A 25,656-nucleotide genomic window follows, 5' to 3' on the forward strand; every position below is an offset into this window, starting at 1 on the left:
AAATGTTTTTAAGCTCTATATAAACCCATTTATTTTTATGCATCTATCAAGCCAATTAGGTCTAGTAAAAATATGAAGAGGAATACAAAGTCGCTGTATAGCATCATGGCAGCCAATACATAATCCGACTCGTCGAACTGGCCCTTGTGGGTCCTGCCGCCAATTATCAATTGGATATCAATCACTATATACAAGCAGAATAGGAGTACTCCAAGCGATGCGTACACTATGCGTATGGTTGGGAACAAAATGGCCACTATTCCCATGATCATAACTACTAGAGAGAATACGAAAACGAAGATCCAGCATCCGGTGAAATCGCATGGTGCAAATCTGGCGAAGAGAAACAGCAACACCACAATGGCAGCACAGCTGGCCACGGCTATAAAAACCTATAAATGGCGGTGGTGTCATAAAGGTTATACTACCTAAATATCAATATTCTCCTACCAGTTTTGGTTGATATCGAACCACTGCAGTGCAAACCACACAGGCATGGGCCAACACATATATTACCAGTAATATGTACTTGCATGGCGAGCTCCGGAACAGGAAGGAGCAGCAGCACATCAAAAAGGAAAATATCAATATAATACCCAATCCGACCAACCCTATGTACCAGTGCTTCAGTAGGAACTTCCTCGCTCCCATGTGGAACACACAAAAAGTCAATATCAGCGTAGTCATGAGCAAGTTAATCTGCAATGTACTCGTGTTATTGGAAAACCCATTGAGTTCCTATGTCATGGGTACTCACGGCCACTATCATCAAAACCCTACTGATGAAGATCCGACGGCTATACCGGTCCTCAAAATACATGGGCTCCCGCTCTGCACTTCCTTCCGAACAACACGGCATTTTGATTTACCTAAGCAATTGATTTTCCAGAAGTTCCCAGTGTATAGATATTATATAGTTATGTATTTCCTTGACAGCAGATGCACAGACTTGGCTCAGTTTTCAGAGATCTAAAGCTTATTCATGATATGATATGATATGAAATGATAACTATATTAAAAAGATACTCCACTTGAACCAGGACATCGTCTTTAGGCATTACTTGTTAGACACCTGTTTTATATATCCTTATATCCCTTTCCTGAGCCAAGAGGCGGCGAAGCAGACCACACTAAGGAGGACTAATTAATGAAATGTGGGCGAATCCTTTCCAGCAGCTTTTCACGTAATGAGCGACGCCTCGCTGCCCGCCAATGTGAAAATGTGGAAATGTGAAAATGCGGCGTGGAAAACTGGGAAGCTGGCGTCGCATTCGTGACTCCTCAGGCAGCAAAAACCCGCGGTGCGGTTTTGTGCTCAGGTGTGAATAAGCGTGCAAGAAGTTGACATAAAGCCAGGCGAAACAGGCGGACAATGGCTGGAGCAATAGAATCGCAAGGACTCGGGGCAGGACGAGGATGTGGAAGCGGATGCGGAGACTGGAGGACACGATGACAGCAGAAGCTGCATTGGCAGTCGCTGAACCGCACTAATTGAGCCGTGTTACGTCGACTCGAATGCATTTCAATGTGTTGCCAAGCAGCGCGTCGATCCCATCACATATTGTCATCGTTTTCCGGCCTCTCGCCTCTCGCTTCTCGCTGGGAAGTCGAGCAACTGCTGCCCGGAAAAGCGAATCCAAGCCAGCCTTGCGTACCACCCCGTCCAGAGTCTGCTCCAAGTCAGCTGCTCTTCCTCGGGAAAGGATCGAAGGGTCAGAACTAAGCTGCAAAGCTCAGATGAAGGCGCTGATCCATGAAAAATGTGTATATGGAATGGGTGAACGTTCTGGAACAAGCTTCAAATAAAATTGCTAATTATGAATTATTCAGAAGCGTTTCAAAACTTGCAAGGAATTTTCTGACAGTGTAGAGGACCCTTCCCGCCCGTAGAAGACCAAACTATAGATACTCAAATGGAATCTTGAGCGCCCCGTGGCTTCCTCTTCTTCTAATGGCAGCCAGCCATTGACATGGGACACTTTCGATGTGGAGGAGTGGCAGGGGATCATGTCATAGTTCAGAGAGTCGACAATTAACGTGGGTTAAGTGTTGTTTTGTTCTCCTTTTTTTAGCCAGCACATTGTTGGCACAGGAGATACACTTATATGGCCATTAGGAGCCGCCGAGGGCGTCCGTAATTGAAAGGAAAATGCTGCTTTAGCTTTTTAAGAAATTGTAATCGCCGCAGATTGCGCTGGGCTGAACTCAGCTGAGCCGCGTGATGCCAGGACACAAGATACAGGGCACACAAAGATGCCAGCACACAAAGCTGATAGGTCACAGCACCGGTGGCAGACAATCCCTCGCACTTGGTGGCGCAATCATATCCGGAAGAGATTATGCTGCAGTTCACGCTCGACTTACATCCCCGCCTCGGTGCATCATCCATCCATTCAGGCATCCATCCATCCATCCATCCATCCTCATCCGTGTCCTCATTGTTCTGCCTCATTTCGGGCGATAAGCGCAGTCGTTGTCTGCCGTATTTTCCCACCTCCCACCCCCCCGGCGACGGACAATGGAATTGGATTATAATTTTTTATTGTGTGCAGCGAGGGGCTCGAGTGCTCGCATTTTCCGCACTTTCCCCTGTTGCGTGCTCGAGTTGTTGTGGCACAATCGGTGGGCGTGCCACGGCCCCCAACCGCCGATAAGAGTTATTGATATGCTAAAAACAAAGGCGAAAATATTATGCTTATTTCGGGGGGGCTATACAAAAATTATGGCGCCTGCGGAAATTGTTTACGGCGGGTAAACAGTTTTGGCGGCTTTCAAATATGGCGGAAGTTATTATATTACTTTTAAGGATGGGAAAATGCAACTATAAGTTCGTGATTAAATCTGTGCTTACCAAGGTTCCTCCTTACTAATGTTATGAATGTAATGCTAGATATTTAGAGGCACTTCTAGGCAAATCGAGTGGGTATGTTAGATTAATCTTAGATTATTTGCTAGAAGTAAACTATTAATATTACATTGCTGTGTAATAGATGTCTTATTACTCCTATTATAGAAGGGAATAAACAAGAGTCTTGACGTTTCTGCATTTTTCCACCTAACCGCTCATTAGCAGCTTCCTTCGGGCGGAAATCACAACTTTGGCACCGCCCGAGGATCAATAGCTATTAATTAGCTTAATTAATGTCGTCCGGCCGGGTGACCAAGTCGTATTGTCCGGAGTGCCAAGGTGTCATGCATAAGCGGGCCGAGAAGTGGAAAAGTGTCGAGTTATCCGGGCCAGATCTGCATGAAGTGCTGCCAACGACCAACCGCGTTCAATTAGCCAAATAAGTCGGTTTGTGTCAGTGCGATTGAATGGGGGTATAGGGTGTGGGATTGGGGGCACTTCGCCCAGATGGCTAGGCAGATGGACACTCGAATGGCCGACTGGGCGTGCATAAGGCAAACATCAAAAGGAATCGACTGGGGGAGCGGCCAACATGACAACGGCTGAAGGACCATTCACATTCATTCCACAATTGGGGGTTGGCCTTCGACGACGATAGGAATCGAGGAATCCGATTTGGTTCAAAAGAACGCCGCGAGGCGGTGTCAGAAGTCATCATCGAAAATTGGGCACAACCAAAGGGCTCGCTCTCCGGAACTGTCATGCGAATGGAATCAGTGGGCGGTGTGCTTGAGCATATGCTGAGGGCCCACTGTACGTCAGTCGTCTTTGATTATTTGCATAAAAAAGCAACGCGTCGCAGCGCTCGATTTCGCTTTTCGTTCCCATTTGGATATTCAATGCGCTCTGAATTATTCATGTGATTTGGCCTGGGAAAAGGGGAAAGATGTCAACTCAAGTGGACATCACATGCATCGCTCCTGACGTTCGTATTAAAGCCTAACAATAGTCCGCTGTCACCAAACCAAAGACAGCAGGACTACAAGAGGCCATCACAATAAACATAAATATTTGAACTTGTCAAGTAAAGTTATTCATATTGAGCACTTGAATATATTTGGTAATTACTAAGGTCATATATTTTTCATATATTCTACCATGCCTTATTAATTGAGCCGCCCGACTAATAAGGATGCTTCTGTTGCATTTTTATGAGAACGTCAACCTTCCTGCTCCAGACCCATTTCCACTCCGGGATTCCTGGCTTTTCTCGAGCCACAGATCAAAGTGCTATGCAAATGACTGAGGCGTGTGGCAGGAGCAGGCCACCTGCCGAGTTTTCCCGAGTGTAAGGTGGAAAAGTGGGAGCTGGTCGCCACTAATTAAGTTGCAAATGTCATGCGGCAGACGTGGCGACAGTTTAGAGCCCATTAAACGCGACTCTTGGGCCCGAGTAATGCAGCAATAATTGTTTTCATTTCGCATCCATTTGCATTATTCAGGATACCTCCACTCGACTCAATGGCAGCCCACACCGTTGCTCAGTTATTTGCATATGTGCATCTGGATATTATACAGGGATAACCCGCTTTTCCAGCATATGTAAACACCATTTCCGTTTAATAATTGAAGAATTGATTTATTGCTTAAACAGTATCAATAATATCACTTAAGACCTAAACAAATACAATGCATTCATGGATCTTCGTTAAAATGTTTCTCAATTTCATTAATTTGCGTTGGGTTACACAGACACTTAGGGATAGAGTACAGTACGGATATCTAGTGCAACTCTAAGATACATTTCCATCTATGTATGTCGGTTGACAGACCCCAAAAAGCTCTAACGCAAAGTTAAAAACACCATTTCCTATATCGAAACGAGACCTGGAGGATCCGTGTAGCCGATGTACACGGAACTCAGGGCTTTCGGTATTGGCGACTAACTAGGTAAATCCTTTAACTACATCTATACATCGAGAGAGCTGCTTAAGTAGAGTGTTCTGTGGGACTTCTTAGGGATACGCTATGTACAAAATGCTGCTTTGAGATGTGGGCTGAGCGTTGGGATCATCATCGTCATCATCATCTTCTGAGTGGGGTATTGCACAAGTTGAAACCATTTGGTGGCTGCTGAGGTTCTGCGGGGTGGGTGGAGGTGGGCAGGGGTCCTTCTGCCTAGAAGAGTCCGTTCAGTGCGCGGACGGCACTGCCCAGAGCAGTGCATCCGAGCTCCGGAGACGGAGATTCGCCAGTGTCCTGCCCGGAATTCGAGCTGCTCGCAGCGGCCGCCGCTGCAACAAACTGCAGTCAGTCGATCAGCAGATCGCTCCTGGAGGTGGCCATCGAGGATATGGCCGTGGTGGTGGTGGTCACCGTGGAGCTGGTCGTCGAGGTCGACCCCGTGGAGCTGTTCAAGCTTTCCGCGTAGTATCGCTGTCAAAACACCTTGGCTATGAAGGTCTCCGAGAGTCTCTGCTGCTGCTGGTGGTGCTGCTGGCTTTGCGGATGTGGCTGCTGCGGCTGGAGTTGCAGGAAGGCGGAGCCACTGGGATAATCGTGAGGTGGAGCCACTCCGAGCTGGTGGTGGAAGCTACCGGCCGGGTACTGCGAAACGGAGGACCTGGGCCAGGCGGGATTGCTCGTCTCGCCGCTGGAAAGTGGCGGTGTGGTCACATTGATGGGCGGCGACATGCTGCCGGAACTGGAGTCCGGCGTGAGTTGACCCGATGCCTGGCCATAACCGGAGGCAAGTGGCTCCCTGCGCGTGTATTCGCGCCGCCTGTCGTAGGTGGGTGGCATATCCAGGTCATCCAGATCGCCGCCGATCTCGTGCAGCTTCCGCATGTGCTTCTTCAGATCGAAGTTCCGGCAGAATCCCTTGGCGCAGACGCGGCAGGTGTAGGGCTTCTTGTCGTTGTGCGTGTGCATGTGGAAGGTGAGGTTGTAGACCTGGTGGAAGGCCTTGTTGCAGATGTTGCACTTGTAGGCCTTTTCGCCGCTGTGGGTCAGCTTGTGGTTCTTGTAGTTGCCCTTCTGGTGGAAACCCTTGCCGCAGTACTCGCACACGAAGGGCTTGTAGCCGGCGTGGATGCGCGAGTGGGTGTTGAGGGTGGAGGAGCGGTTGAAGGCCTTGCCGCAGGTCTGGCACTTGTGCGGCTTCTCCGACGTGTGGATGATCTTGTGCCGGCAGAGAGTCGAGGCCTGGCGGAATCCCTTGCCGCAGACCTTGCACACAAACGGCCTAGCTCCGGTGTGGACGGGCATGTGGCGGGTGAGATTGTAGTGGGCGTTGAACACCTTGCCACATTCCAGGCAGGAGAAGGTCTTGGGCTTGCCGCCACTGGCCGATCCGGGACTGCTGTCCTCGATGGATCCTTGAGGCGACGGGGAGCGGGATCTGGCTCCAGTGGCGGAAGTGGCAGTAGACGCTGGTGGCGGCGTCACCTCGCCCTGATCCTGCGGAGATCGTTTCCTCTTCAAGTTGGCCTGCAATCCCGAACTCTGGGCTGTTCTCTGCGCCACTGGCGACTTTTCCAAGGTATGTTGCAGATTGGGCACGGCCTGGGATTGGGCCACAGCCGCCACGGCAGCTGCCGCGGCCAGAGGATGGCCCAGATTCCTTCTAAGCGACTGCGAGTGATGCAAGCTGGCGTTCAGGGAGGCGGTGAAGCTGCTCAGGTCGGCGGCGCTGGCCAGCGATTGCTGTTGGGCGGTCAACGCCGCATATTGGGCGGCAGCGGCGGCGCACATCAGCTGATTGGGTGCATAGTACAGAAGGGGATACTGAGAGAGCAACTCCTGGTGGCGGGAGCTCACAAACTGCTGCACAGCAGCGGTGCTCGGCGGCGAGGCTACCGATGAAGTGGCGCCCGAACACGGACCCGGCACATACTTCTTGAAAGCGGAGTCATAGTTGACGGTGGATGGCGACTGATCCAGGCTGATCACCTCGATGGGGCTGCAGGAGCGCTCCGAGTCGGCATCGATTTCCGGATCCTCATCCTCGTCGTCATCATTGGTGGCGAAGGAAGCCGGAGCGGGCTGCGGCGGTGGCACTTGGCTGGGCCTGTGATCCGGCTCCATGATCTTGGCTATCGAAAACTTCAGGGGACACGCCCGCTTGGCGCTTTGCTCGTCCTGCTGCTGGCTCTGCTGGGCAGGATTCTGGTCGGAGGCGGCGCTCTCCATCACGGGGCTCTTCGACGGCGGCATCATTGCGACTTCTCCCGCTGGACTACACGGTTGCATGCCACGCGGACTCTGCAAGTAGGGAGGAAACAAAGAGCCAAATTGAGTATGCAAACTAAGCAACGGGTTATCAATTAATCGAAGGCATACGCCTCCATTGTTTGTGACCACAGTTGGGGGGAAATAACTAGGATAAATAACATGTCTGGTTCCCATACCTTTCTAAAAACTTCGTCGAAAGCAAATATGTAAAGCATATATTTCGGGTTATAATTATGAATATAATAACAACACCTATTCCCAAGTTGCGCGATTTCAAGTGGTCCCTATTGTTTTGACCGCAGCTGTGCGTACTATTTACCGCCTGATCAGTCAAGTGCGACTAATGCGTTGGCAATTCGGGAGCACAAACAAACGCCAGCGGAGGGCGTGCTCCCAGCGGCAGGACATTTCCGCAGGATAATTCAGGGCCAGCCAGCGGGTTGCAATTAAACGCAAACCGCAGTGCGTTCCATAATATTACCCGATTGATTTTGCATACCAGGCTATTTGCATTTAACCCGTGCTTGGCCCTGGCTTACACTCCACTTAACCCAAACAAAGACCTCAATCCTTTCGCCAGCATATTGCCATCAATCATAACACAGGCCCAGTAAGGAGCATGCGAATTTTTTGGCGCGGGTCTTGGCTTTATGTGCGATTCATTAAATCGCTTACACTCGACTGGAGGTGTAAGGCTGCATCGCCGCCTTGCCGGCTCCATCTTCCCCATGTGCCCTCGAGTGTGGCTAATGTGCGACATCCGGTGCGATTACCGACTTCCTTGCCGCTTTTAATTAACTTGATTTGACGCCTCAGCAGGCCCAGCTCCCATCTGGGTCCGCAGCTCGTCCATCCTGCAGTTTCCCTCCCAAAGTGCGCTTTAATCTCATTAAACGGGAGGCGGGCACCATTTCACACGCTGACCCGGAGGCAGCGGCGGTCAGCCCTCGATCCCAAAGTTTCCCGGGTGCCAAACTACACGAACGAGTAGTTCCACTTTTAAGCAGCCGAATTATGTTTTTGTTATAGTGGCCACTTCAAAATTTGCCTCTACGAACGCCACTTGGGGAGTGCGAGCCGCACCGAGCTTATTAACCAAGTGCGTGGAATAATATTCAATCAACAGAACACACAGGCACTTGGAAACTTTGTCTTGAGTTGAGCAAGTGGCTATGCCCTAGCACATGTTAGAAGTTCTGATGGGGTTAATCAAAATCATAAGTGTTATGAGTTGTGATGGTAAGGATACATGGCTGAATATATTTCCATTTAAAAGCCCCCTTTGAACGCCACGCTCATAGCTTCGAAATGCTTCTAATTTAAAAAGCAAGCTTCTTCTTTACAGTTTTTCCCTTTTCCCGTCGGTGTTTTGCAATTACAGAGTAATAAATTAAATTTTTAAGTATCGAATACGTACAAAGTAAACCATATTCAGGCACTGCCTATGTGGATATCCAGTTCCCTTGGCAGGCGGCCGATCTCCACTTGTTAGAGGCGATACACAACAGTTGGCACACACAAATTGAACTTGCTTAAACTTGGTCCTTTTACTTTATTATTTAAAGTTCACTTGTTTCGTCGAAAAGGATATACGCTTTTTAAATGCAAATCGAGGGACGCGAGGAACAGGACGCGTTCAGCACAGGATCAGCGACCGAAGCGGAATGAAGGCAAACAGCGAGCGGTGCGGGCCTTAAGAAATATGAAAAGGACACACGGCGAGTGCTGGGGTGAATCCTGGCAAAACAACCCCCGAGAGTCCTGCGTGTTGCCGCAGTTGGCGAGAGTGAGAGGTGAAATGCCTGCCGAGGGAGGGAGAGAGAGAAGCAGACGTCCTGGTCGAGCGACAGAGCGAGATGGATTGATGGGAGCGACGGGCAAAAGGAGAACTTAATCATCACGTTCAGATTGGAGGATATGTTCTGACGCCGACGTCGCCGCCGACTGCGACTGCATTATGAATGAAAAGACAAAATGTCGAATTGGAATATTACGGCGAAAGAGAGAGGCAGTGAGCAGAGACCGCCCCTAAAATATTTATATAGAGATAGAGCTCAAGAGCCCGGGAAGATGATACATAGGGGAGTGACGAGATGGAGGAGGTTCCGCGAAAGAGGGAGCGCACTATGTGTAGCGCTCGGCTGCTGGAAAGAGAGCGATGGACGGACGGATAGATGGATGGATGGATGGATGGGCCACCTTTGGCCGTATTCCGTTCACACTTGATTTGGATGGGGCGCAGACACCAAGAAATGGCAGCCACCGGCCTCGTGGATGCCTCTCGAGTTGACTTTTTCAGTGGTCCACCCCTTTCCCTCCTGGAAAGCTCATGCCTTTTGTTGGGCGTTTCAATTGTCGTTTTGGCATTTCGTTTTATCAGCGTCTTTGTTTGCTCACCTTTAGCCCGCCAGCGGGCAAGGATTCTCTGATTCTCTCCAATTCTTCATCTCTTTTGCTATACAGAGAAAATAATTCAGCCGTAATCCAATCAGTAATCCCTATTCTACGCAGGAATGATAGTCGCAGGATAGATTTAAAATTGGTTAGAGAACTATATATTCCTTTCCTCTTCTCTAGGTGCACCTTTCTCATTTGTTTAATTTGAAGCCCCTTGCATCGCCAGCCTGCACTAGTTAAATATAATCCCATATTCATTTTGATGGCATCTCCAGAGCGGCTTTCTTGACTTTGTTTGCTCTGGCAGTGCTTGTCGTGCTGCTCCACCAACTCCACCGATTCCCTGCCCCACCCTTCCGTTCGCAGGACCACGGTCCAGGACCTTTTCTTGGGCAATGCAGGGCACATGGCTGCTTATGCTGGAGTTGAGCAGTTCAGCAATTGCAGCTGCAAGACCACACAAAAGCACAACTCTTCGGGGAGTCCGACGGGAAGCGCGGGGGATTTAGTGGGTCCTTCAAGGACTATGGCCGCCATTTCGACTGCATTTTCCGGAAATCTGGCTTGTTGTGCGGCTCTTGTGTGGGGAAATCGATATGCAAATATCAACTCTTTGTTGATTAGGTTTCCTCATTGGTGTAATGTGGATTGGATGGGTTGAATGTGGCAACAATAAAAAATATTGTAGACTATTTGTAAACTATTTGTCTGATTCTTATGATATGCCGACGGGTAACTCTACTTTAACTCGTAATTTAAATTATAAAAGTGTGCTCTACTGTTTATTTTAACAAGCTTTGTATTGTGTGAATAATTCCAATATTTTAAAAAGCATACGTTCCACGAAGCAAAAACAATCCGATGATTATCCTTGACAAAAAGCGGGCAAAACAGCGTGATTAACTGGAAGCTAAATGAACGGCACATACTGAAATGTGCAATCTGCATTTAGTTGAATAAATAAACGCAGTGAAAAAAGGCAGCAACGAGGGGAAAATAGCAGCACAAACAACAACCAACTGGACATTCAACAAACAAAACGACCACGGCCTATGCAGCTTTTATACACTAACAGAAAAAAAGAGGTTAGAAAAAGTCCCAGTATTTTTTTACATTTGATGTGTTGCACATTTTTCAACAGAACATTTAGAAACGAAGTGAAAAGTGTTGAGCTTACTATTACTACGTTTTTTGAACTGTAGTTATCTTTGCACCTTATCTCTCTTCCACTATCTCTGCTCCTTTTCACCTCTGTTCATTTCCATTCAAAGGCCATGTAAGCACACACACACTTAAACGATGGGTGAGTGGGGGAGGGGGGGAGGAGTGTTGTATCCTTGATAAGGACGTGGGCGGCGAAGGGGTGGCAGAGTGGACTAACTGTAAATGCAGAACGAACTAAACTAAACAACAACAAAGGAACTTGAAAATCCGGCAAAATGTGCAAAATAAAATATAAAACAAAAAGTGCAAAAGCTGTGCGAGAACGAGAGCAAAGCGCAGATGCAAATGGCGCAGAGTTCAGAGGTCAGCGGAAAAGAGATGCAAATAGAGTGCAACCTCCGGTTGTTGCTGTTGTTGCGTGTCCTTTTCTGCCGCTGTTTTTTTTTTATAAATTTTTAATGAGTTTGCAAAATGGTTGCGGTGCTCTGGGATTTTGTTTTATTTTTAGAACTCTCGAGGGGTTAAAGGTCACTTCGGGATTACAAATAAATTGTTTCCCAAACGACGGAGCTTTTCAATTAAAAATTGTTTATATATGTGTTACCTTAAAGGTGTGCAATCCTTCCACTTCCAAGAGTTTGCATAAACTTGGTACCACCTTTACCCATCTTAACTTAAATCTACGGCTAGTTGGCGATTTTCCAGCACCGCCTCCTGACTGCTCTACTAAACCAATAAAACGCTTCGCATTTCTCGCACCTCGTCCGAAAATTAACCTTAAAATTGAAGATTTACACCTCGGGAAGGAACTGAACTTGGGCTGATGCCAGATTGCAGCAGAGATTTGGCCGATTTTTCCAGGGAAATGAATCAATGCTATGGGAAAATCGCTTTCCGGGGGAAGGGAAGCAGAGCGGCTTGCATAATCTGCGGTAAGCCAGGAGCGATTACAAGGCATTGAACAAGGACCTCGGGTCCGGCGTATCCCCGAGATACGTTTGCATATGTGTAACTAGGACGAAGGCGGCCGTGGACAATGGCCGGCGATGAGGACCTCTCAAAGGGAAACTCAACAGCTGCCCGGGGACTCGTCCGCCGTCATTCGTCCTGCGCTCCTTTGTGGGAACGGGCCTGTGTGGGTGAGCGCGTATCCAGGGGCAGTGGAATATCCGATTTGCGGAGTGAAACAATTGCGGTGTTTGACCAATTTTACAATTGATGTAATCCCCTAAATCGCCTATATTAGCTATGACCGGCTTCAGCATCCTTGCCTCCATTACGATTGTCAAATTGAAATGTTTTCAGTTCATTCAAGAGTAAACACAGGCACAAGCGAAAGCAGGTACACTGAGGAAAATGTGGTACACTAAGGAAGTTGGTTACAGAACTGTACAAGTATTCATTTAGCACTTGGTAGAATCCCTTAACGTAAAGTTCAAAATACTTTGTTGAATATCCAAAGGTTAATTTACATGGAAAATCTATGGCTTGAACTGCCAATGTTATTCATAGGATAAGTTGCATATTTCCTAAACCCACACGATATTTTTCCCAGTGCACAACTTAATGTTATGTGGGTTACGGTTCCGTAGGTTTGTAATAATATTTTGCTAACCTTCTTTTGCGCCCAAGCAAAGTTCAAAAGGATCTCGGCCGCTCCTTTGTGCCGCGCGTCCTGCGATTTTCGCCGATTACCGATTACCGACACAGATTAAGGGATGTTCCCAAACAATTGGCAGGTTCTCTCGCATTCCGAGTTCTGAGTTCTGCATTCTGCGTTCTGCATTCTCCTCCAGTCGGAACTGCGGATTCTTCGCTTCCCTCATAGGCGCGCAATTAGACGAGTTTTGGCCTTTGTCCGCTGCCGGCCATAGACGGATTTCCTTTGGCCATTCGTCCTTTGATCCTCTCTATCCCTAAATCTGTGCACTCGACCAAATACGCATTCTGCTTCTGGCGATTTGCCATTGTGTCGCGCGTATTTGGCGCGTTTAAATAGATTAACCGCCTGGCAATTTGCTCGGTTCCTATCTGCGCTGAAGGATCGGCTACCTAGCCAAACTTCGGTCCTCGTCCTTCTCGTCCTGCTCTCCTTTGGTCCTTGCGTCCCGCTCTTTTTTACAATTAGCTGCGGCCGCCTCCTTTGTTGGCCATCTTAATCTTGAGTAAATTAGTTCATTAAGAGGTTAATTCCCCACAACACCCACAAATTAGACCAGCCATGGGAATGGGAAAAGGAATTCGAATTCATGTGCCGAGTGTCCTGTCTGGTGTTCTGCTCTACTTTCTTAGGTGAGTTGGATTGGCGAATTGCTTGATTGCTTTAGGGAGATTGAAGAAAGAAGCAAATCCTTTCCAAGCCCAAGCATGTTCATTTCACTCTCCACTAGACAAAAAGTTTCACTGTTCCTCGTAAAGTGTTTTATTGGTTCCCATCATCAAAAAAACCATATTGTCCAGGATAACCAGTTGACCGACTAATCGCATCGCAAAAATGTTAAATCAGAACGTGCATTTGACATTTTCCCGCTGTAAACAAAGTTTAGAGCGAATCCTTTTAGCGATTATTTTTTAATTGACACAAATAGGCTTAAGCAGGCATTAACATATTCGGCAGATTGCCAGTGCCAAAAGATGAGAGCTGAATTGAATTTGTGAGTCTGGGTCGCGTGACCCACAAACCGATGTCACCATCAACCTAATCGGAAGCCCAGAGAAAAGGGAAATCCGCATTTCCACCGAACTTTCCAAAGGGTTGTTGGGTTTTCGGGTTCTCGTTCTGAATGCCATGCTTGGTCACCCTTGGAAACTTTTCGGTTATTGTGTGATGCCATTCGGGGCTTCGTTTCACAGCTTTGATTCGCCTGGGCGGTGTCGGTGGTTTTTTGTGGGTGTTTGTTTGGCAAGTACTTGTTTAATCGGTTTGTTTGTGACATTTCTATTGCCCACACACCCCACTCCACCCACAGCCTGCTCTCCAGCATCACCAGGGACCTGGTGGTCCAGGGCCAACCCAAGGCTGTCTTTGTTTACTTAGTGGTAGGCCTGACACGCGTTTAACGCCCACACGGAAGGTGGAAAAGAAGGCACTCAAAGAAAAGTTGGAAAAAAGTAGGAATGTTATGTATATTATATATTAAGATCACATTCAATATCTTAACTATTTATCTGTTAAGTAAACTTTATAATTGCCCCGACTTTATATAGATGATTACTTTGAGCTCTCAAATTTTAACTCTAGCTAGCATTTTCTTTGAGTGTAAGCGAAAGGAGTTCCCATTCCCCTTGGTGGGTGTGTCTGTTTTGCGGGTTTTGCCAACTCATCATGAAGCTCAGAAGCATTCTCTCTAAAAAAGAGAAATCTGCTGGGGTGATGATGGAATGAGGGGGTGTCTGTGGGGGAGGCCATCGCTTAAGTGCTGCCGAACAAAAAGAACACATTTGCAGGATGTTTTTATTTCCCCTCGACAAGGATAACACCCCCAAAAGCAAATCCAACCACCCGAAAGGAGTGTGAATTGTAATTACAGTGAAATCAGCTTTTGGCACTTGCTCGGCTTCCTTCGGTGCTTCCTCGTTGGGGTTGGGGAATGACTACTGTACTTGTGCATCAACGTGCGTGCTGGATTTCTTTGTCTGTGGGATGGTTGAAGCATTTGGATTGTGCACAGGGAGAATTGGAAGGATGTGCTTAAATAATTATATAGCACATAAAATAATGCAGTGTAATGAATCATGGTGAATATTCAAATATTAAGTATTCGAATATATAAAAAACGCGTAGATGTCCACATTTCGCGCAGTGCATCTCTCCATGTGAAGCGTGATTTATTTTTCCTAATTGGCTTTCGATGCGTATGCTGGCATTTTGACAACCACACATTCGAACAACACCCACTTTCGGAACTCCTCCCTGCTGTCATAATTTCTTTTTGTGGCCTGCATTTTGACAGCTTCGAATTCGAGACTTGATGTCTGTTGGGGGCGTTGATGTTCGCCTTTGGTGGGTGTCACCGGAAATTGCGGCTTAGCCAAAGGGAAATTAAATATCAAGCGGGGTGGCGGAATCATTTTCGCCAGCATTGGCAAAACACATTTATTAGCGAAATTGAGTGTGAAGAAGCATTCGGAATTCTTTGCGAGTTCCCCATTGTTTGGGAGCATGTTAAGTGGATTGGACTCTATGGTCTGCAGGGGGATTCACATTTAATCGGGCTTTCAGTCCCCTCTCCTTCAAACTCATAATCATTTCCGTAGCAATAATGCTGAATTTATGAAATATGTATTCCTGAAGAGCAGGTATTTTTCCCTTAAAGAGTAAAACATCCTAGTTATTCCATATGCGTGCACATCCTTCCCAGGATATAGAAGAGTATCGCCAGGAGCGTGTTTTGTACCCTTTCACGATTTAACCAAAATATTTAAGGCAAATATTTTATAAGCTATGCATACATTTAAGCACAATTAAGCATCTAAGCAGGCCAAATTACAGGCATAATCCTGGCCAGGACCTCTCCCAGGACCTCTCTTCCCTGCGATCCTGCACAATGGAGACCCACACACACGGATTAGGAGCTATGGATAGATAGACATAGATGCGGGTGTAGGTAGCCCGGGAATTGTCGGTCCCTTTCAAAGCTGAAAAACAGTTCCCTTTTCGCTCTCCAGAGAACAATTATCGCACAAGTGCAGACGGAGATACAGATGGGATTTGGGAAATGTATTGACAGTGTTTTGACGTGTTCCCACTATATTTTGATGGGCTATTAATCCAGCTTCTGTATTGAAAAGGAACCTCCCTCTCTTCCATATTTTTCCGCTGGACCCAAATTAGCGCAAATTACTGCCTAAATCCTTTGAGCGTTTCCACTCTGCCTAAATAATTGCATTGTTTTGATTTTTCAGCGGGCCGCAGTGATTTATTTCTTGTTCAATGTTGATCAACCATCTGATAAACATAAACTCCTAATTACGGTCAATTTCTGCGGTTTACCAATGGTTAGCAGCTGCGGTTTGCAAATATGCAAAATAGATGCAAAAATTTGAAGGGCAGCAACGTGGGAGGTTGAAACTCATGGATAAGATTCTAATGAGGATAATTTTGATTTTCAATAGGCAAAATGTAATTGTTACATATATTCTGTAAGCTTAAGTTGATAAGAATTAATATAACAAACTTCTTCATTAAACTTCATTTTATTTGAGTGTATACACCACAGTGAAATGTATCTAATCACTACCAACCATGTGACAGCCACAAAAAAGCGGTCCTCGAAAGAAAGCCAATAAAAAAGGCTCGAGCTGAATTGGGCGCTCAACTGTCCGAAGGACATCGAATCATCGGACTCGACCGGAAGTAAGTAGAAGCCAATAAATCAACCCGAGGGGAAGTGGAGTCAATGAGGAAAAGCACGCGGCTAATGGAGAAACTCGGGCGTGGGGGGAAAACAAAGTTGCAATCTGTTTTCCGAACCACCGGAAGATGAGCCAATAAAGGCGCGTGCCACCGGCGGCGTTCAATTTGTCGCAATTATAATTGTATTGCCGAGGGTCGCGTGACCAGTTCCGATCGAGTTTGACACAATGTTGCATAATGCGCTTACCGCAGGCCAAGAAGGGGCGGCGTGGGTGTGGCCACCGAGCATGTTAATAATTTCCCGCCCAAAACGTTGACACGCGTTTCACTTTTTTGTCATATTTCCACTCAACCCTTGAGCCTGCGACCTGCCCACCGTGACCTGTGACCTGCTGGAAAAAAAGGGGGAGGTGTTGCGGTTGTTGTTGCTTTTTATGACAGGAAGCGAAGCGACGGCACACGGCAACAGTTTTCCAGCGAACACGAAACACTTTTCATATCCTTATGCTAATCAGCCGGAAAGTGCCTTATTTACCATTATGATTTGTCCGCTCGTGGGAGAATTCTTTTCCTTCCTGCGACATGATAGTTAAATATTGGGTTAGGGCTTGTTATTACCATGTGTAAGGGATAAAAAGGACATGCGGCGTTAAAAAGGGGAGATGTGTGACAAGGTAATTAGCTTACGCGAAATGGAAATGCGCACTAAACGGTTATGACAGATTCTAAATGGATTAGAGGCGGTTTTTGAGGTGGTGAGGGGATTATAATTAAATTTTTAATCTGTCACGACATTCGGAGTTGCAGATATTACTATAAAACATCGTTGTATCCTACAAATTTATCCCTGTAAAAGAACTCCATTTGGTTGAAAGGCTTTCGTGGTGTTCATCTCCGTTTACTTCGAACCCAACTAACACCCTGCATCTTTCCCTCATAAGAAGTTCGTTAAATAGAGAGGCAGCTGCACCTACTAATAATTCCAGTTCATCGGAACCACACCTCCTTCAATCTGGGCCGAATCACAATGCTCTCAAAGGATCGGATGACGTTGCAGCAGGCGCTACGCCCCCTTTTGAAGACGCCCAAAGGTCTCCTAAGGACGCGCGGCACGCGCTCAAGCACATGTCCTGCGACAGAATTGAGGCATATTAATTGCTACATATGCGACGCACACCAGCGAACACGCCTCCAAAAACTGCGAGGCGAGCTAGGAATGTGGAACAAGGAGCGGGTAGCGGGGAGCGGGGAGCGAGCAGGATCCTGGAGCAAGGAGCAACCCTCGGAGACGGCGCTGATCCTTCCGGTGGCTCGCAGGACGACAGGAAGCAATGTGCGCAGTCGAACAATTGTTCAGCCACCAAGATCGAGATTCCTTTCTCTGCAAGCCAGCTGCCGGCGGAGATTCACGCTCCTTGAAGTGGGCAGAAAAGGATAATCAGGCGACTTGTTTGCCAGCGCTCTAATTGAGCATCATTACTACACTGCAAACAATTCACTACATTGTGAACTTTGAATCTATTTGTATAAGTGGGCTACTGTTAGAACACGAGTTCTTATTTGCTCACTGATAAAATAAATCTCAAAAACATAAATACAATCAAATTAAATACAAAATTTTACAGAGAGTAGTATTTTTTCAAGTGCATGATCATCTCTAGTCTTAAAATTCCTGCCCGAGAAACCGGTTGCTCCTGCGGGGCGTTGTTCGTTTTTTTTTCCGCTACTGGCCTGACATTTGATTTCGCTTTCGGCGGCCGTGGCAGCGGAAATGCTTTTTCTTTCTACGGTTGTTGACACGCGATCCTGCGATTCACGAGGATCCTGCGTCGGTGTGCCGATCATCCTGTTCGAGTCCTGTTTTTCGTCCTGGCGCGTGTGCCGCGCTTCCGGTTAATTATATTCCGCAATGCCAAAGTCCCCGCAACGAAAGCGAAATCGTCGCTTTCGGTTCGAGAATCAAATGCATATGCTCGCGGCTTTTTGTGCTCCCTACGCTGGGCTCGAATTCCTTTATTCCGCCTGTCAGTCGTCGTCTCCGAAGTCCTGGCATTGTCCTTCGAGTGCCTCGCCGCTCGAACAACTGCTCATTAATTGCCGGTTATGTGCGCTTTTCTTTCCCAAACGCTGACGAATTTGGCATTCTAAATTGGCTCGTGCCAGCTTGCTTGTAATGCGAGTAGGCGACAGGATGTTGATCCTTAGGAATTTGCCTAGCAAGAAGTCCTGCCTCTTGTGTTGATTGCCAAACAGTAAAACGCATATATTTTATATATAATTGATGTGCAATCTGGAGGAAGCGATCATGTTGCCTCGTCAAATGATATGCAAAATGACCAGGTGTGCCCTATGATTTTATGATTTATTTCATATATATAAAAATCAACTAATATCAGGAAAATACATAATAAATTTATGGAATATTTGAAATTCCTCTTAAATGCCCTGCAGTCCATCACCCCGCCCACTGGAAAAATGCACACACATTCCGCACTGCGATTAGACCTGGCTAATTGACCGGTCGGTCGGCCACTTGAGAGTTCACTGAGCAGCAACAACAACAACGAGAACAGGTGCTCCACCCCCCCACCCTCGCAAGGAGGCTACCCCAACTCCTGCGCGAAAATCCATGGCAACATGAGCAATAAAATTTAATATCCGTTTCGAGTGCAGCAGCAGCGACCAGAAATACTTTGCATAATCTGCCCCCAGGACGACGTACTGTAAATGCACGTATTTTCCAGACCGAAATAGAGCCGTCGGAAGGTGTAGATAAATCACGTGGAGCGACAATGCCTAACAAGTGAGAAAACTCCCCCAGAAAAGGGGGACACTTTCAATGGACGAAAGCGAAAGGGCAGAGATAAAAAATCGCCACGACTGCAAATGGGTAAATTACTCCATTTAGGGCTGTCGTGGGTTAAGCCTGGGGTGTCTGGTCTGGTTCAGTTTGATTAATTCGTTAACAAACCGAAAGTAGCAACAGCAGCTAAAGTGAGTTGAGTAATTGTCGAGAGTCACGAGAGCGAAACCCCTACGACAGCTACCCCTATTCGGCATGCCCCATGCCCACCCCCCTATTAGCTAAAAGCGCATGAAGATCGCAGCGGGCTGATAAGAAGGCAGAAAAGAACTCCGAACAGGAGAGACCGAATTGAGCACTTGAATGCCCCCAGCGAAATTCGGTGAAAGGGGTGAGTGGGTAAGTAACTCCTCGAGAACGCAATCTCCATCGAACGATCTATCGATTAGCACAGAAAGCAAAACAGACAGCTCGGCGCATTCCTGGGCGACAATTTATTCATCAGCCCTAGCCGAAGATACTTTCGTATCTGCGCGATGCGCTCTATAAATAATTGAAATTCACATCGCAACCGAAATGCCCGCGAAATATGTACACAGTTCTTTGTGTCTGCAGATCGTGAACTCGATGTTTCTGCTTGTATTTCACAATTTCATGTTGGCCATTCGTCATTCATGACTGTGAGTGTTTTTCGATTCGCGGCCTTTGTGGGTGCATCTGAAAGCAGCGGATTCTCGTTGGACCCTTTAGCGCATTGGATAGCGCGTTGGACTTCTAATCCAAAGGTGGCGGGTTCGATTCCCGCAAGGGTTGAAGTACTCCTTTTTTTGTACATGCTTAGGGAACTGAACTGAAATGCCAACAAATATTAAACAATTAAAATAATCCTGCAAGCAGCAGTCATCAAAAGCATCCGATACCAAATATTCTATATTTCGGTACGGCTTCTTCGCTTGGCTTAGATTTCCGTCGAGGGATTGCCGCCCACTTTTCAACCTCATTAAGCAGAACAAATATTGCTCTTTGTGGTTTGAGTTTGTTTTGGAAAAATGTAATTTTCAATTAAAAACAAACTGAGAAGCGGCAAACAAATTGGCGCCCTCTTCAAAACTATTTGCCCGGCGCAAATAGCGAAGGTACACAGCTATCTGAAAGATACATTCGGCGCGGTGCAGGAGGGCAGAAATCTCAGATGCGGATGCGGATGCCGCAAGCCCAAACGCAAATAAGGCGGAAACTCATGAATCGCGCAGTTCGAGCGCGAATTGCAACAGCTGTCAAGTATCTGCGAGATACATCGCGCACCCAACTAGCCGATAAACAGGCCATTAAAGTGTTTACATGACCAGCGCAAATATTGACAGTAGGATGCAGCCACCACTGCCACAATGCTCCACGGAGGGCTCAAGGCGGGGTTGGTTTATCCACGGAACACGGGCATGGAAGCGGCATAAATCCTGGCCTCGGCAATTTGTTGTCGCTTGTCAAATGATCAGCGCACATGCAAATTATCCGCACACCAAGGCAACAGCCATTCCCATCCCATCCCAATCCCATCCAATCCATTCGATTCCGCCATTTTGTTTCGTCGGGTTGCGCCTTCAAATGTGCAACCATCGCGGTTCCAGCGGCCCCAACCTAGACCCCAAGTGGGGTTTTAAAAATAAATTCCCCATTTGCGACTGGTAATTTGCCGACTGTCTGCGGCACAGCCCCCCAAATGCCATTGTGTGCACTATAATTTACTTTTCATCGACCTCCGTCTGAGTGGCTCAGTTGTTGGCGGGGCACTTGCATGTTGGCAATCTCCACTTGAATGATTTCCACGGCCGCGAAAGTGTCTGTCTTCAATGGGAATTCTCATTGTTTTACTGTAGCTAGAAGTAAGCGATCTGTTTTTCATATTCTCCACAATTATGTTGCTTAACATCCCAAGGATCTGTTCCCGTTCTTCGCCAAACTGAATACTTGACGAACTATTCAAATGCGAAACAAGTTGAATAGCACTCGGCTACGCAAAAAAAGTGCTCCCGCTGCTCGGACGGCGATGTTCACATGTAGGACCCCTACGGATCCACCCCGTTCGTAACCCTTCTCAAGGATATTCCTACGACCAGAACGTCATGTCGCCCACTGTGCAGAGCCGAGCTAGTTTCCAATGCTCAGCTCGAAACTAACAATTTTCGCCACATGAAAGCCAGAAGCAAATGAGAAAATAAATAACACAAATAAAAAAAGGGAACCCCTAACGAGCGCTGAAATCATTTGTAGAGCAGTGCCGCAAAAAGTGGCAAGTAATGCAAATATCTAAGCCTGCAAGTGGCTCGGGGAAACGCCTCGAAGAAGGAACTTGCCTTGCAGTACGCGGATGTGCGAAATATCAAGTATGCGCCATGTGGGACAGGTTCGAGCGGCAGGACAAAGAGCGAGGCGAATGAAGGCAGCTGCAAAAGGAGCGCAGACAAAAGCGCACAGGGATAATGGTGATGATGATGGAGTAACTGCAATTAGGCATAATAAACAAAAAGTTACAGTGGCGGGGAGGGGAGTGGATCGGGACTCCGGGGCAAACTACATAAACGCAGCACTTAATTGCTGGTTTTTCAAGCGAACGAACCCCGCTCCGCACTCTCATGTTGCGAGTTCCTTTTTTTATTCACTACTCGCTTTTTGCGCACTTGAATCGAGTCCCTTATAGGGGTTAGTCCTGTTCCAGAATCACGGCCCAAAAAATGGCTACACATGGCGATGCTGCAAGCAGCAACCCCTTGCCAAGCACCCAAATCGAATCGCACCGACAAACAGAGCAGCTATCCGGGCAGCCGAGCTGCAAAATGGGCGACGTCTATTTTCCACGGGTGGTGGCCGATTTCCCAGTCGCAATTCCAACAATTTGTATCTAATAAACTGCCATATGCAAGCCACTGGCTTATTAGGCAGTGCCCGAAATGTTTGATTGAGTTCAACCAGGCGGCGATATGAGGGTGCCCAGAGCCACGAACTCACATCCAGTTGCGCCTGGTGGTGGTTCTTCCAGCTCTGCCACTGTTGCACTCCCAAGTTGATTATGTTGATTTTTTAACCGTTCGTCGCTCGGCTTTTTATTCGGCTACCGTTCAAGTGTTTGCCCGGGGGCAGTTTTTATTAAATATTGATATCGCACGAAGTCAGCGACATGTAAAAGATACATCTGATAAGCTGGCTTAATTCGACGGGTTGCGGGGCAATAAAACGGCGAGTATTTCATTGATAAGTGGGCTTGTTCTCATGGAAAAGTGTGTTGTACATTATGAGATACCCTGATAAAGAGATTTCAAATACAGTTAATAAGTTGCTCGGTCATTGCGACTGTTTAAAATGAAGTCTGGCCTGAAACAATAATGTTAGCACATGGATTATATAACGAGTGCTAGAGTGGTCTTGCATTTCATTCCCATAAAAGCTACTTTATACTTTACTTCTTTTGATAGTAGTGAAGTTCCTCGATTCCCAGGCGACTTGCAAAAAATGACCGCATGAAATGCAAAGTGCTCGAAAAAAAGGGGGAACTAATAATAAACAGCAGCGGAGTGCTCTTGAAGTGACAACAAAAGCCAAATATTTACATTAACCAATGCACGCCAGCCAGCAAAGTGGAGGACTCCGCGAAGGACTCTCCACCGCAGGACAGGCCGCGAATTCGATTCCTTCAAGGGTAACAAAAGAAAACCTCTCTCACCCGCAAATCTTCGAATGGAACAAATATATATTTGCGCGCCGAACTCGAGCACTTGAGTGGGATGCAGGATTGAAAAGCTGGATGCTGGATTCAGGATTCAGGATACAGGATGCGGAGCGGACGAGGGCACGGACTCTTAGCAAATAAACAATTAAAATGTCACAACGATTGCCGGCGTACCCGTGTCAGGAAATCAAAAAACCAAACCAAATAAAAAGCGAGTGAAGCCACAAAATGGAAAGTAGAAATCGCTGAACGCTTCCCTTATTTCAAAGGACTGCACATTGTGTGCTTTTATTCAAAAGCGCATTTCACGGGGGAAAGGCGAGGAGCAAGCACGTGGCTCCTTGCCCAGTGAGCTGCGAATTGTCGGCGAGGGCGGGAGTCCTGCGAAAGCAGCGAGTCCTGCGACTCCTGCCAAGGCGTTGGCCCAACCCAACGGCACAAATCCCAATTAAAAATAAAGAAAGCCCGCGTCAGCCAAGCGAAAGTTAAACAGGCCAAAACATCAAGTTAAGTCAAGCTTTTGCACTGGGAGAAAAACCTCTCACTTATAATGATCTAATGGTACCATTAAAAGGCATAGATATAGGTATAGATTAAATTTCAAATGCGGTAATGTAAGTCTAGTTTAAGTAAGAATTATTCTTTGCTCAACTAGGTAACTTAAAAATGTCTTGCTTTAATCTTGATGATTTATATTTTCCAGCGTGTAGGACCTCCACCCTCAACAAGGAGCACGTTCTTCCTTCACGCTGGGCGTCTGTGACATTAACAATTGATAGACGACGGCCGACAGACGACCACTGAGCATTTGAACATTTGAACAGTTGAACGTTTGACAGATTGTCGCGCTCAGTTGGCAGCTTGTAAGGACACTTTCCGTTTCATTTCACACTCACACACGTCTGAGTCTGATCCTTTGCCACCGCCCGGGGCAACTCACTCGCCGCCTCGAGTGGCCCCGTTTTCCGCGCTCTCTCCCCTTTGCCCCATCTAGCCAGTGGGCCAAGTGAAAAGTGGCAAGTGGAAAACCAGTCGAGTGGCCGGCTTAGCGGCTAGTTGGCATTTACCAGGCGCCGGCTTAAATATTTTAGTTCTTCTGGTCGCCACTTCGGCTCCCCAGGGGTGAACGTCTTCTTGCGAGGACTTGGGGATTTCTTGATGAGTAGAAGTTGCTTGGAGCAGTACAAGAAATATTCATTTGAATTAAATAAATAAGTCGGGAACTTAAGATATTAGAAAATAATATCATTATAAATGGCCAAAGGATTTGCGGGATTTGCACAACCTTCAAGATGTATATTTCTTCAAATGAAAATGACATCCAATCAATCTGTGCCGAATAAGTAACCAATTAGAAAGCAACCGAAATTGCTAATTTATCTCAACCTTGCGCAAACAGCCATTAAAATGCATAGATGGAAGTCAAACAGAGGAAAACTTACCAATGGGTGGGGGAAAATTGGCCAAGGCTTTTCGGCACGCTTTATTTGCCAGGATCCAGGCTCCGAGTGTTTACGCACAGCAATTAATATCCTTTTTTGATGTCTTGAGCTTAAGTTAATATTGAGATGAAACTTCTTTGGGGAAATTGAATTGAATTTACTAAGGTTCCTGTGTTTCTTTTCGGGTGTTCACTTCAAAGCGTGTTTATTATTTTTGGAACTTTTTGTGTTCTACCAATCGGCTCGAGGTGAAATAACTGTTTGTCTTAGGCATTAAATCCTGCACACACACATAGACACACACCCGCGAAAGGACGACGAACGGTGAGTTTGCGACCGCGCTTTCAAGACGTCAATTTCGGAATGTAAATATTTGATTTATGCGCCAAAGTAAATTAAGGCGAAAGGCAAAAACGCAACAGCCAAGTTGCGATGTCCTTTGGGCGACATATATATGAAATATGGCGACGGCGAAAGCAACGGTAAATTTGATCAATAAGAGAGCGCGTTCTCCTATCTCTATCTCTTTTTCACTCCCACACGCGAAGGGAAATGGCATTGCCGACGGGAAAAGTCAAAAGGGGCAGCAACAACAAGCGTCCGACGCGCTCTCTCGCTCTCGCCCAACTGACAGCTGGAGAACAGAGAGCCGCAAACGTCATTATCACGTAGTGCGTCTCGCTCGCACCCATTTTGGGGGTGGGCACTGAGTGGGGTGGGGTGCAAGAGCGAGCTAGACAGAAATGGGGTGCTGGTGTGAGTGAGTGTGTGTGCTATTAACGCCATCATGCTCATCATCTGCCTCTCTCTGCCTCCGCTCTCCCTTTATCCTTGCTCTGCAGCTGCTGACTGTCCTTTTACTAAGCGCTACATAACCTCACTCCATCTGCTATTCGTAGCACCCCTCGCCTCCCCGCTCCCATCACTCGTGTGTACATATTTGCACTGCAATTTGGCATCGTCGCGGGCTGCTCCTCTTGTGATTTGCCTCTTTTTGCGCTCTCATTTACACAGGTGAGTACAGTGGTCGCCTACATGGACGAATGTCCTTGATTTCTGGGCGATGAAAGAGATGGTAGCTTTTAGTGCAATATTTAGATCTAGTCTTGTATGTCCCAGACTGGCTTTTCCATCATTAAGGACTACTGACGAAAGATCTAAGTCTTTAAAGCCACCAATATAAACATTTTTAATGTCTTCTTTTTATGTTTTAAAGCGGGAAAATCTAATGCTATATAGGAATGTATCTTCCGTTTAAAGATAAATAAGGTATGCTATGAATTTCGAAGCGGACATCTTTCATTCGTATTGTACACTGTATTTTCTTTTAAGTTGTAGTTTTCGTTGGGTTCCTTTTTGTATTTTCGGGTGCCCCCTCTCACGCTCTCTACGTCTCCCCCCTCCCTCTCCCGCTGAGCCTTTATCGAAAACGGAGGGCAAAGGCAAAAAACAAGCGAGAATCAATACGAAATGCCCTGTGGAATCGCATTTTTGTGCAGTTTCCAGCGCGGGCATGTGAATAATGCTCCGCATCTGAATTTTCTACGGAGTCCATGACAACCGAGCACAAATACCCACATGTGAGGCCATTGTTTCGGTGAAATGGAGATGGAGAGAGAGAGGAGAGAGTGGTCCAGGGGAGGGGGAAGGGAGGAGGGCAGGGTGCAAGGGAAAAGGTGAAGCCATTGG

The 25,656-nt window shown here is 46.9% G+C and overlaps 2 protein-coding genes and 1 non-coding gene across 4 annotated transcripts; 1 reads left to right on the forward strand and 2 right to left on the reverse strand.

Moving 5' to 3' along the window:
• Positions 1-5: 5 nt before the first annotated feature.
• Positions 6-974, reverse strand: LOC6730620 (protein lifeguard 1). Its single transcript, XM_016179193.3, has 3 exons — positions 758-974; positions 451-699; positions 6-392 (listed from the first exon to the last, which is right to left on the reverse strand). The coding sequence occupies exons 1-3, from the start codon at positions 857-859 to the stop codon at positions 36-38; spliced, it is 708 nt and encodes a 235-aa protein (XP_016023069.1). The 5' UTR covers positions 860-974; the 3' UTR covers positions 6-35.
• Positions 975-4,466: 3,492 nt separating this feature from the next.
• Positions 4,467-24,594, reverse strand: LOC6730621 (fez family zinc finger protein erm). Of its 2 annotated transcripts, none has more exons than XM_039294271.2 (2): positions 23,968-24,594; positions 4,467-7,111 (listed from the first exon to the last, which is right to left on the reverse strand). In XM_039294271.2, exon 2 carries the CDS (start codon positions 7,097-7,099, stop codon positions 5,288-5,290), a length of 1,812 nt encoding a protein of 603 aa, XP_039150205.1. In that variant the 5' UTR covers positions 7,100-7,111; positions 23,968-24,594; the 3' UTR covers positions 4,467-5,287. The 2 variants fall into 2 exon arrangements, with proteins under 2 accessions (XP_039150205.1, XP_002077799.3); XM_002077763.4 differs by lacking the exon at positions 23,968-24,594 and adding an exon at positions 8,499-8,785.
• Positions 19,542-19,614, forward strand: Trnar-ucu. The gene has a single exon. It is a non-coding gene; the product is annotated as a tRNA-Arg (tRNA).
• Positions 24,595-25,656: the final 1,062 nt, after the last annotated feature.

The sequence above is a fragment of the Drosophila simulans genome, chromosome 2L (genome assembly GCF_016746395.2).
Source record: "Drosophila simulans strain w501 chromosome 2L, Prin_Dsim_3.1, whole genome shotgun sequence".
Classification (NCBI taxonomy): Eukaryota; Metazoa; Arthropoda; class Insecta; order Diptera; family Drosophilidae; genus Drosophila; species Drosophila simulans.

Bases quoted from the DNA above. Each gene is read 5' to 3' on its own strand.
- LOC6730620 (XM_016179193.3), bottom strand. From the start codon at position 859: ATGCCGTGTTGTTCGGAAGGAAGTGCAGAGCGGGAGCCCATGTATTTT. The intron at 700-757 runs GTGAGTACCCAT...AGTACATTGCAG, and splicing joins GGGTTTTGATGATAGTGGCC to ATTAACTTGCTCATGACTAC. The intron at 393-450 runs GTAGGAGAATAT...CGCCATTTATAG, and splicing joins TTCGATATCAACCAAAACTG to GTTTTTATAGCCGTGGCCAG.